Genomic DNA, 12,320 nt, shown 5'->3' with positions numbered 1-12,320 from the left:
GGACAACCCACTTTGAAGCTGCTGAGAGGATCCTTAGATACCTCAAGAAGTTTCCCGGAGTTGGTTTGTTGTTCCAGAAACATGGTCACTTAAAGGTGGAAGTATATATTGATGCTGATTGGGCAGGAGCAGTCGATGACCGAAAGTCTACCAGTGGGTATTGTGCCTTTGTAGGAGGAAACCTGGTCACATGGAGAAGTAAAAAGCAAAGTGTGGTGGCTAGATCTAGTGCTGAAGTAGAATATAGAGAAATGTCTCATGGGGCTGCTGAAATCATGTGGATAAGAAATCTGTTAGGTGAACTGGGTTTTACAGTGAGCAATCCTATGTCACTCTACCGTGACAATAAAGCTGCCATCAAAATTGCTGCTAATCCAGTCCTGCATGATAGGACGAAACACATTGAAGTGAACAAGCATTTTATTAGAGAGAAACTTGTAAATGGAGATGTGTGTACTCCATATGTCAGCTCAGAAGAACAACTTGTAGATATCTTCACCAAAGGTCTTCATCATGTGCGGAACAATGATTTGTGTGACAAGTTGGGCATGATTGACATCTATGCTCCAACTTGAGGGGGAGTGTTGAAATAATTTAGTTATTTGTGTTAGGGTTTGTTTGGCTAGTTAAAGCGTTGTTTATTTATGTTTTTTTTATTTATGTTATTTCTGTTATTGTATTCACTTACAGCAGGGGCACAAGGGTCTTTTCCCTTCTTATTTCTGCCGCCCTATATAATATAATAAAAGCTGGCGCCGCCAGCACTGTTCTATTGCTCCAAACTTTTTCTTCTTCCTTTCTTCCTTCTCCTTTCTCTCTTCTTTCCTTCTCTTCTCAACTTCCTCATATTTCAATCGGATTTATTGTCAAAAGGGTGTAATTGGAGCTTGCCAGTAGAAGTACAATTGATCTTTGACCAACCTACCTTCAACTGGCCTACAAAAAGAGGAAGATCAATGTGGAGATGTGCGAGAGCAGCCTCGATTTGGACAATATGGGAAGACAGGAATGATGGAATAGTTCAAGAGAAGGAAAGAAATAACCAGCAACTAAAAGACTGTGTATTGAATAGGGCAATACAATGGTTGGAGACTTTGGACCTGTTCCATCAGTTCTCCTTTAATGACTTTTGGAGAAACTGGTTGGCAATAGTGAGGTGCTTTTCCATCAAGAACAGGTAGTCCCAAGATGGTGTCCTCCGGCTGAAGGCTCACTGAAACTGAATTTCGATGGTAGTAGCTTGGGCAATCCAGGGCCTTCTGGAATTGGGGGGGGGGTGTCTGAGGAACGAGCTTGGAGAGGTTGTTCTGTTGTACTCGGGCCCTTTGGGACTTGGTGACTCTATTAGGCCAGAAATGCTAGCTGCTGTACAAGGGGTGCAGCTTGCAAACCAAATGGGGATACAGCAACTAATTATTGAGGAGGACTCAAAGGTGGTGGTGGGCTGGCTAAGGAAACCTGATGAGACTGTTTGGTGCTGTAGGAACGAAGTTAAGAAGATTAAATGGCTAACAAGGAATATGTCAGTGTCTATTCAGTGGAGTTTAGGTGCAGTTTGCAAACCAAATGGGGGTACAGCAACTGATTATTGAGGGGGACTCAAAAGTGGTAGTGGGCTGGCTAAGGAAACATGATGAGACTGTTTGGTGCTATAGGAACGAAGTTAAGAAGATTAAATGGCTAACAAGGAATATGTCAGTGTCTATTCAGTGGCTGGAAAGATCAGCAAAAGTTTTGGCTGATGTGTTAGCCAAGCAAGGGGCAAACAGGGAAGAATTGTTTTGGGCTCAGTTGTGATTCCAGTAATCTTTTCCAAACTTCTTTGTATTATGTCAGGAGAGGCTGCAACTCATGCCTCTCTAAGGGATCTTGTATGAGGCTGTAATTCTGAATCAGTTTCTGTTTTAATAAAGTTGAATTATTACTCATCAAAACAAAAAGATAAGGATGGAATGGAAACCTCCAGAAGGAAACCAAGTAAAATTGAAGTTTAATGAAATCTCCTTTGGAAATCCAGGTATGGTAGGAATAGGTGATGTGCTCACAAATTTCAAAAGCAGGATATTAGCTCTATTTTCAGGACCTATTAGAATGGGGAACTCATTGAAAGCTGTATTATTGGCTTTGCTGCAAGATCTTCAATTAGCAAAACAATTGGGTTACAGACAGTGGAGGTGGAAGGGGATTCAAACTTCAAAGCTAATTGTTTCATGGGCTAACTGTAACAGACATATTCCGTGAACTCTTATACATGCTTTTAGGGAAGTGGAAAGTATTGTAAAGGACATAAATGCTGAATTTAAAATGGGAGAGAAGGACTTCAAATGGGTTGGCTGATTCCCTTGCTAAGCAAGGGGTTTTAAGGCAGCAATTGTTTTTTTTTTTTTGGAAAAGGTAAAGTAATATTTAATGAGAAGTAATATTTAAGGCAGCAATTGTTTTGAGCTGCTATGTAATCCTGAGTGTAGTTTTTTGGGTCAGCTGACCTGTCTCCTATATGTACTAACTTCATTCCTCATTTATTATAATAAAATATTTTCTTCTGCTGATAAAAAAAGAGGAACTTATAACCTCCGTTTTTAGCCAATTAAGAATAGATAGCAAACTAGAGAATTACCCGAAAATCAATCCTCTCAATTTTTGATGAATGTGCCTTTGCTACATCTTTCCCAAATGATATGATCCTTCCATAGTTCACACTTTTTACTTGACAGTCCAGACTCTCTGTGTTATTATGGTCTGACACTTGAGTATCATTGCTTCTTTGTTTTTTTGGACCACAGTTATAGCCTTCTTCAGGTGACCAGTCCAGAGTGCCCCAGATGGTGTCTCCGCCCTTTGGAATCATTGACATGGTTGAATCCCAAGTACGAGTCATCCGCATTACATGTTGTAAAGTTTGAAATCCAAATACATCTTTATCCAAAACACCTGGTGCAATTGCCCTGCACAAAGGGTACCATTTAGTTCAGAATTCAAAGCATGCTGCAGTCAAACAAATATACACATTTTCATGCTAAGATAAATATACACATTTCCATGCTAAAAAACAATCAGAAGATTCAGAAGAAGTAATAAACCTCAACAGTATGTGACTAATATAGGTTTTTTGTTTGTTAAGAAAGAACTTAATGTGTTTACTCATTTGCTAGTTGTACTTGTATCTAGCCTCAGTCAGTCTGTCTGTCAGTCTGTTCAGTGTGGAATCATGTCCCACTTGAACGGCTGAACCTATTGCGAAGCTTTTTATAGTTTAAATATAACTTTGAAGCCAAAAATAAGTGTCTGATTGCCAAGGAAGATCATAAATTTAAAAATGAGAATAAAGAAAACATGGATTCTTTTTTTTTTTTTTGGAGAAAGTAATATATTAAAGATTCCTAAAGTTTCAAGAAACATAAACATACAAAAGGTGTTAGAGAACTCATTATGCTATGGATATAAACAATGACTTTTGAAGAATATGAGGAGACACATTCCTAAAATTAACAATAAAACCTTAAATGCTCATTCTGTTATTTATCAAAAAAAAATCTCAAATACAAAATAGGTAGGTTATCTTGGATCACAGTACATAGACAAGGTTTATAACTATGTACCACGATGTATGAATTTAAGTGCACAAAATCAAAGGTAAGTGTAAACAAACAGTCTCTGCAATTATTGGACTAACATGGTTTGAACATTAAGCTTATCTTTTTTATTGTTATCAGCAACCGGTTTGAACATTAAGCTTATCATGTCAAAGAGAAGAAGAAACATATCATACTTTATCTTTTTAAATGAACAACAATAGGCTCATACTTAAATAATTTTTTGTGATGCCCACTAAAAATAAGTTGGTATAGGTCACAGTGAAACACAATTGGCAATGAAAGCCTGCTCATTAATAATAAAAGACTACTTCAAGTGCCTTGGGAACAAAGTAAAATAGGCCTTAATATGTCCAGTGTTGCAAGTCTTTTGCTTGGGTTACAAGAAGTTTGCACACTTGGAAGTGATACTTGGAAAATTTTCGCACATAATGCAGATACAAATCAGAACATGATGACTGTTTAATACTACAAGCTTCATAGTAGTTAAGCAGAACAAACCTGGCAACAGCAATGTCCCTGGCTTCAGAAGAGAAAAGTCCCGATACTGCTTTTGGAGCACCTAAAAATGGTCCACCTATGTTCATTACTGCCTTTATATGCTTAGCGCACCAATCTGACCCACCCCCACCACCCATTGGAGCTGGTGATTCAACCCACTTCATAAAATGCAAAAAATACAGAACCCCCATTGAATGTGGAATGACAACTACCTTTTTCCCACCATTTGTAGCTACCATGAGTTCTATATTACTTTTTATCCTGCTGAGGGTCTGGTCTCGCACCTGATAAATGCAGTTTAACAAAAATGTATAAATTGATTACACAGAAACCCATGAACTACCACTACAGAAAAAAATAAGAAATACATACTGCAAAGAAATACAAGATGACCAAACATAAATGGCTTAAATGAAATTTCCAAAAACATACCTCCGTGTTCTGAAATGAGAGCCTCCAGTCATAAGAAGCCATGTACATGGTTTTCTCCTCATATCCAATACGAGCCAAATTAGCAATCAGAACTGCCCAGACAAAATAGCCAGGTGCAAAGTAATCTGCTGCAACAAGTCCCGGGACAGGCCTAACTCGTATACCGGGAGGATCCAGTCCAGTTTCATTGTCCAGTGACATGTGCTCAACCCAACATAAAGGTCTGTTGATGATCCAAACAAACACAGTGCAAGGAATTTTTCTAAGTAGTCACTTCACATATGTACTGTTAAGCGTTGCTTGTCTAGATCAGCCAATATAATCCAAATATAATCAAATGCAAAGGAGCAAAGAATGCAGAATATTAGCATGGCAAATGGGCCAAATCATCATAGTCCGAAATTAGGGAGGATATGTGAGGAAAGTAGCCTAGATTACATCCGGATTACCCACTATAGAAAAAGGGAAAAGAAAATGCAAGTTCATCGTTCCATTTGACTAACTTAAAATAATTGAAAGCAAAGCTGTGCTTCAGATGTCATCAAAATTTATATATATATATATATATATATATATATATATATATATATATATATATATATATATATATATATATATATATATATTCCATTTTCATTCGATGATAGCTGGGTCTTGTGTTATAATTCATCAAACCTGACAATGAAACACCTTAAAAGGAAACAGTCTGAAATTTTCACAATTTGCGTAAAAATAACATCTAATTGGTTAGGATCCAAAGATTTTTGCGTTCCTTAAAAAAACTACGGGACAATTGAAAAATCTGCCCCATGTGTCCGGTCGAAATTATAGGAATTTCATCATACGGAATTCTGAAAATTAGGCTAATAGAATGTGTTAAAATTGCCGTCAATATTCGTAGTTAAGGAAAAAGGAAAAAAAAATACCTCTTATATACTTCTCCAAATGTACCACCCCAAAGCCGCTTTCTGAACAACCCATCAGCGCACTGGTGCCCTTCCCAAAGCTCGAGGCCACCGGTAACGATCCCAGGAACGAAGACCACCGGGTGCTTCGCCCTCAACCCCTCTTTCTGCAATTTCACGCCGGGCGGATCGGGCAGTGGCCCGGTAATGGCTTCGGTGACATATTGAGGAATCGATGCCGGCATGGCATTATAGAGAAACAGTAGAAACCACCAAATCGAGCAGATGCAGCCAATAAACCAGCAGCAGCTATTAATGCAAGACCATTTCTTCTTCTTCTTTTTCACCTTCTCTTTCTCCTCCTTTTCATTACCGTCGAATTTGCTTTCAATCTCTTTACGATCACCCAAATTGGAAGTTTGCTCGATTTCGGAGGCTTTTCTACGTCGCAGCATCGACATATTCGTTTCCTCCTTACTCTGTTCCTTCCCTCCTTGCGTTGTTAACGTTGCTGCTCCTATTGGCGGGAATTGGGAAACCAGACGAATCTTTCTTCGGTAAATGATTGAGAGAGTCTAAGCTGCATTGTCGAATCCTCTTCGCCTGGTTTCTTTCTATATCTATAAACTTCTCAAACCCTAACCTACACTGGCATTGTAGTCTCCATCGTTCAGAAACGAAGACACCGTTTGTTGTTGCAGCAGCAACCTGAAGTCACGAATCGGAGTTTTCCTGCCAGGAAAGAGTGGTAGTTTGTCGTTGGAGCCGCCGAAGTCCTGGAAGGCTCCGCCTCAGCTGGGCTTTTTTTATGTAGGGAGACACATTATAGTATATAGTGTGAGAGCAGAAGTGATAGATCGTTTTGGGGCGTTAGATGAGTGAGATTGAACATGGCTTGGCAAAGTTGGTTGGAGCTTTGTATGTGGTCTGAGCGTAAGGAGAAGTTGAATGTCATGTGGGAATGGGACGATCGATGATGTGGAAGAGTAGCTGGCGTTGGAGATACGCCAAATATGTCCATTGCCATTGGTCAGGCGGAACGGAAGACTGCCATAGGGGAGCTCGGATTTTCAGTAATTCCTGCACCAACAGATTTGTGACAAACTTTAGTTTTCGGAACCAGTGTAAAGTTCTGCCACACTTTCAAATCAGAGTATTACAGGTGTCCCATTACACTACGTTAATATTAAATAAGGTTATTATCTGAAAATTCTCCGTCACTTTTTTTTTTGTGTTAGATTAGTGAAACCTCCCATCCAGTTCCGGATCGTTTCTAAAATCTTCCCTAAATTTTGGTAATTGCAATTTATGATACATCTGCAAGTTGAGAATCCTCTAAAAAAGGGAATTTAAAGTTGTACATTAGCAATTTGATATAGAAGGCAAATTTAAAAAATTAAACCAATTTCATAAAAGAAATTGGAGGGGGAAATTTTGAAAATAAACATTTTGGTAAAAGTGATGCATAGTTTTTTTTTTGACACTTCCATACCTCGTTTTAGAGGATTTTAAGAGAGGGAGGTCATGTTAGAAAATTTATGGAAGATGATTGGAATTACCAAACTTAAGACGAGGTTTTAGCAACAACCAGAAACTACATGGGAGATTTTAGAAAATTACCCGGGGGTGTTTGATATCATTGCCAATTCCTTCCAGCGTTTGTGAAATGGTGATTTTTCAGAAACCACCAGTTTTGGTTAGGGCTATCAATGGGGCAGGTTCGACCCGAGGGACCCAAACTGATCGGGGCAGTTTGGAACAAATTGGTCGGTTATGAGTCCTGATATAATGTTCTAATTATTATCGGTTTGGAACTGGTTCCATCCACTTCCAAACCGATTTAGACCTAACTTGAGTTATATACATATAATATATATAATGTATAATATATTAGATAAATTATATATAATATATATTAAACATATATATTTATTTATTTCTTAAAATTGGGTCCATTAGGTCAAACCTAATTGTCATGATAATTGATTGGTTCAATTTTGGGTCTAGAAATTACATACCATATCGAGTCTAGTTTGGTTCCATGTCCTCAATGTTCCTTGCCAAATTGGTTCTGATTCTAGCATATCCCAACCTAACCCGTTGATAGCCATAGTTTTGATTGTTTAGTACCGCTCTTGCCATGTAAGTTGATTTATGAGAAATTAGCAATGAGTTATTTTAGGATAATTGTCTTTAGGGGTATCAACGGTATTCGAAAATACAATTTCGAATTTGATATTTGACATAATTGAATCGAATTCAGATAATTCGAATATCTAATCGGACAAATTCGAATATCATATTCATACCGAATGGTTAATTGGATTCGAATTTGGATATGACTTTATTCGATTCAATAAATATCCAAATTAGACTGATTATTTAATTCTTATATATAATATATAAAATATTTAAATGTCTTATATAATTTATATATATATATATAATAATTAAATTATATAAATAATTTATATATTTATAATCTTTATATAAATAAAATATTTATTTTATATACTTATTAATTAACTAAGATAATTAATTAATCGAATTCGAATCAAATCCAATGTTAAAATATTTAATCGGATTCGAATTCAAATATTGATCGTTAATATCCATCGGATATCGAATTGAATTTGGATATCGAATTTCCTATTCGGATTCAAATTCAGGTATTGCTTGATCCGATTCGAATTTGATCAATTTGCACCCCTAATTGTCGTTTGAGTAAATGCATTTACCGAGGTAAGTGTTTCTTGGGAAAAACTTACCCGAGTAAGTACATTTATCCATGTTCTTTTTATTTTCCATGTAAATAAGACAATGACCATTTTAGCCATAAAAACTAATATTAAAATGAGTATTTTTTTGTCCCATTCAAGTGTTGGCAACTTTGCCCCTAGGTGGAAAAGTTATTTATCCACCTAGAATATGGGTATCAATTACCCGAGTAAGTGAGACACAAGAAAATAAACTTTCCCTAATTCTCACATAAATCTGAAAAAAAAAACATAAAATTTTTAATTAATAGAAATCAAAATCTCATCAACCAACTTTTCCCCTCTCAAAATCCATAAAAAAAAACATCCCCTATAAACCATCATTGATTGTTACAACTCAGGTTGGCTCAAGTTATAACTTGAGTTTGGGCCTTTAAATCAGGTCCATTCGAATTTTAACAAATGACCTATTTTACTTGTCCAAATTGCACCCCTAGTGACCATTAACAAAAGTTATTCGAGTTGACTATTAATTATTTTTGAATCATTTAAACTAACCTCAATCCTAAATAATAATTGTTTAAAAAAGTAAACACATTAGAAAATAAAACAAAAATATTTATTCTTTTACCTTCCTCTAGAACTCTCGAATGGATTACATGATAAACTTCGTATTCCGACAATCTTTATTCATAGCAAGCTCAAAGAAAAAGGTAATATAATAAATTTATAAAAAGCCTTCATCTTGTAATGATTGATCTCTAATAGTTTTTTATAAGAAAACAAACAAATAAAATAGAGGGGTAGCACGTCCCCAAGTTACTCAAATAAATAAAATAAAGGTCTCTATAAAGATTACAATATTGAAACTTTGAAAGAAACAACACTATTAGGAGAAGAAAGATCTTTATTTAATTTGCTGTCTGATTCGCCTCTCTGTACACGTGCCCATATGCCCTTCATCTAATAGGTTTAAAAAGTGATGGTAAGATAAAAAATTGGAGAAAATGGAAGGGAAGATGGTTTGTTGACCGATAGTTCAAGGTTCAAATTGTATGGTAGACGGGTTGCTGGCTGAGTCAATAATGTTGTATAAAAATAGCGGGTTAGAGGTTAACTCAAATCGATAATTTTGTAATTATTTTATTTTTATTTTTATTAGTTATTTATTTTATTTTTATTATCATATATTTTTAATTATTGTGTATTTTTGCTATAAATTTTTAATAATTATTGGAGATTGAATTATTTTTATTTATTAGAGATTAAAATATTAATTTAGATGAAACTAGGAGTATTGATCATGGCCTGGTTTAATTCGGTTGTAAGTTATTTGATCAACTAAATCGACATGATCAGATTGGGGAGTTGGTTACTCGAAATCTATTGACCATTAGTGACAACTAACTAAATCGGGTTGTATTGGTTTGGGTTGATTTATGACCATGTCATCAAATTGTCGTTCCCAATGGTCGGGTGAATGGAGGAGAAATCAGTTACTCCCTTTGAAGTAGCACTGAACTGAAACGGTGAAATCCATTGTGACTCCAACTCACATCACTTGATAAGTGAAGCTACTTTTACAAATAGAAGGTCCTAATTCGCGGTTTTAGCCCACGCTATTTGCATTGTGTAGCTGAATTTTTAATGGGATAAAAATGTTTTAAAAAACAATACGGAATCAGAACTATTCTGGCCATGTTTGAACGGTTGATCTTACAAAAAAAAATTAAAATAATAAATCTCTGTAGATGCAATTTCCATTTTTCATTTAAACCCAACTTTCCAAATTCCAACCAACATTTCGGAAGCTGTTAAATTCACATTGCTCCTAAACAATCATTTTATTTTTCATCAAAGAGAGGTCGTTTCGAAATCCTAGATTCTCATATGAGAACTCTGGAAACACTTTATATTCTAATCGGACGATAAGAAGCTGCTGAATTTGGTCTTTAGCAGCTGTTCATTATGTGGTGTACTAATGTGTTGAAGTGTAAAGCCACCAAATACACACACCGACTTCGATTTGAATTTGGTTTTCGTAAGAGGAGTGAGTTCGCATCACCGCCCCACACGATGTGTGACTGACACCTGTCCAGTCGCACGTGGTGGGGCGTTCCCGCGTGCAATGCTAATGGGACGGATGTTAACCCTGTCCGTTAGCCTCAAAACGAACTCGGCTTTTAGTATGTGATTCTCCGAGCTTTTCCTATATTCCCGCTCCCTTGGAGTTCAAATCGGAAGCTCTGACCCCATTCTCTGCCCAAGCTCGGATCTCCACCGCCATCTCCGGTATCGGCGATCAGACGTCCAAAAATCCCGTCTTCAATATGACTATAACTTGCACAAAAAAGCACACCAAGTGGCTTCCAGAGGAAGTTCCAGAAGCCAATGATTTAATATGTAGACAACGATTAAGGGGATGCAAAGCCTTATTTGTCAAACATTCCAGGCTTATTTCTTTCTCCAAACAATTAAGCTTTTGTCCTCAAAATCCTACTAATCCAAATTAAAATTCCAAGTTGCAAATGACAAACAAGGGAGGGGAGAACAACATAACAGAGAAGGGGCGTCGGAGACAACAACACTGATTGAAGTTAATTTTCTTCCTGTACAAAGGGCCAATTAAGCAAACTGAGAGACCATGTGACAACAGTAGATAGTTAAGACCCCATTTGCTTGTAAGGAAGCTAAAGCAGAGTATCAAAAACAAAATCCCCTCTATCACAGACAAACCCTACCAGGTCCTAGTCACTTGTTATCTGAAGAGAAATAACACTCAAAGTATGACATACAACGTAACCCAGTGATGCAAAACACATCGGGGTGGGGGAGGTAAGTGTGGCTCCATTTGTTTTTATGACTTTATGCATCAAACAGATTTTTTTTTCACAAAAAATGATTGAGCGTTTGAGGTTGGATTTAATAGACTCCTTAGTTTTTTCTTCATAGAGCACTGGTTTCTTGAAATGAAAAACACCCGTACAAAAAACGATGGCTGGAATGTACTGACGGTGGCCGGAGTGATTGCCGGTGCCGGAGAGGGAGGTGGAAGAGGGTAAAAAAAGTCTGGTTTGAAAAGAAAAACAAAACATCGAAGGAAAGTTTAATGAAAAAACCAAAGCCCCAAACAAAAAACGAGGGTTAGAGTTTACCTGGTGATTGAAGAGATCGCCGGTGCCGGAGATCCGAAGTCGGAAAGAGAAAAAAACCCTTTTGAATTCGTTTTAAGGCTAACGGGCGGGATTAACGTCCATCACGTTAGTATCGCACGCGGGAACGCCCCACCATATGCGACTGGACAAGTGTCAGTCGCACGTCGTATGGGGCGAGGCGCGGTGGAGCGGGGATGCGAACTCACCTAAGGAAAGCGTAAACCCCCTAATGGTGGTCTGGCAGCATCCAAGGCCATCGCATGATAATCCTCCTGTCATGTTCGTTTCATTCAAGTATCTTGAGATGCAGCCGACGTAAGAAGTCTTGCCGTTAGGGTCATACAAAACACCAGTCGTGTCGTAAGTCGTAACCAACAGCCGACGTAACATTGGACGGCTTTCCAATGTTACACGGAGGAGGGGAAGGACATGGTAGTGAATGACTCTTCCTAGAAATTCCCAGAAGTATACATGCACTATTTAGCCCATTTCAGGAAGAGTCATACACTACCATGTCTTTGCCCTAGCTTTGGCTGTTGGGGCCCAATAACATGAATCCGGATTTCCTGCAGTTTGTTTCGTGGATGCTAGAGTGTACTTCCAATCGAATTTTAACACGTTGTGGTTTACATGCACATCCGTTTCAATATGCCAAAAAATTAAACGGAATTTTGTCATGTTATAATTTTATAAAAAAAATTTTGAAATTAAAAAAAAAAAAAGAAAAAAGAGAAGAACTATTCATTTTCTTCCCCAACTCGACAGCCAAAGAGCGGTGGCCGGCTTCACGGATACACCCTTCAATCCTACTATATTTCTATGGGTAACAGATGTTGGTACTTAGAAGATCATTTTCTCTTATTTGATCATTCGCTATGGCATCGAACAACGTTGACAAATAACTCTTTGAAGAAAAACAGAGCTAGCGCCTAATGGGGAAGTTGCCGTTTGGGTAGATTGAATCTTCATTTAAGTTTTAAAATCTTCTATAGTTGTTGACAATTTAAAACAGCCAAT

The 12,320-nt window shown here is 37.2% G+C and overlaps 1 protein-coding gene and 1 long non-coding RNA gene across 2 annotated transcripts in view; both read right to left on the bottom strand.

The window, feature by feature from the left end:
• The window catches only part of LOC148842241 (phospholipid:diacylglycerol acyltransferase 1-like), a 29,303-nt gene extending 22,774 nt beyond the window's left edge, over positions 1–6,529 (bottom strand). The window contains exons 1-4 of the mRNA XM_088957513.1: positions 5,453–6,529; positions 4,527–4,749; positions 4,095–4,378; positions 2,618–2,945 (exon numbers count right to left, since the gene is read on the bottom strand). Of these exons, the coding sequence (XP_088813639.1) occupies positions 2,618–2,945; positions 4,095–4,378; positions 4,527–4,749; positions 5,453–5,892 (1,275 nt within the window). The 5' untranslated portion in view covers positions 5,893–6,529. The remainder of the gene's footprint in view (positions 1–2,617; positions 2,946–4,094; positions 4,379–4,526; positions 4,750–5,452) is intronic.
• A 3,412-nt stretch (positions 6,530–9,941) lies between these two features.
• LOC148842240 (uncharacterized) lies at positions 9,942–11,629 on the bottom strand. Its single transcript, XR_016103782.1, has 2 exons — positions 11,304–11,629; positions 9,942–10,514 (listed from the first exon to the last, which is right to left on the bottom strand). It is a non-coding gene; the product is annotated as an uncharacterized LOC148842240 (long non-coding RNA).
• Positions 11,630–12,320: the final 691 nt, after the last annotated feature.

This window comes from Nelumbo lutea, chromosome 8 (genome assembly GCF_056320005.1).
Source record: "Nelumbo lutea isolate HS-2025 chromosome 8, American lotus-T2T, whole genome shotgun sequence".
Taxonomy (NCBI): domain Eukaryota; kingdom Viridiplantae; phylum Streptophyta; class Magnoliopsida; order Proteales; family Nelumbonaceae; genus Nelumbo; species Nelumbo lutea.
This window is presented reverse-complemented; position numbering and strand designations above follow the sequence as displayed.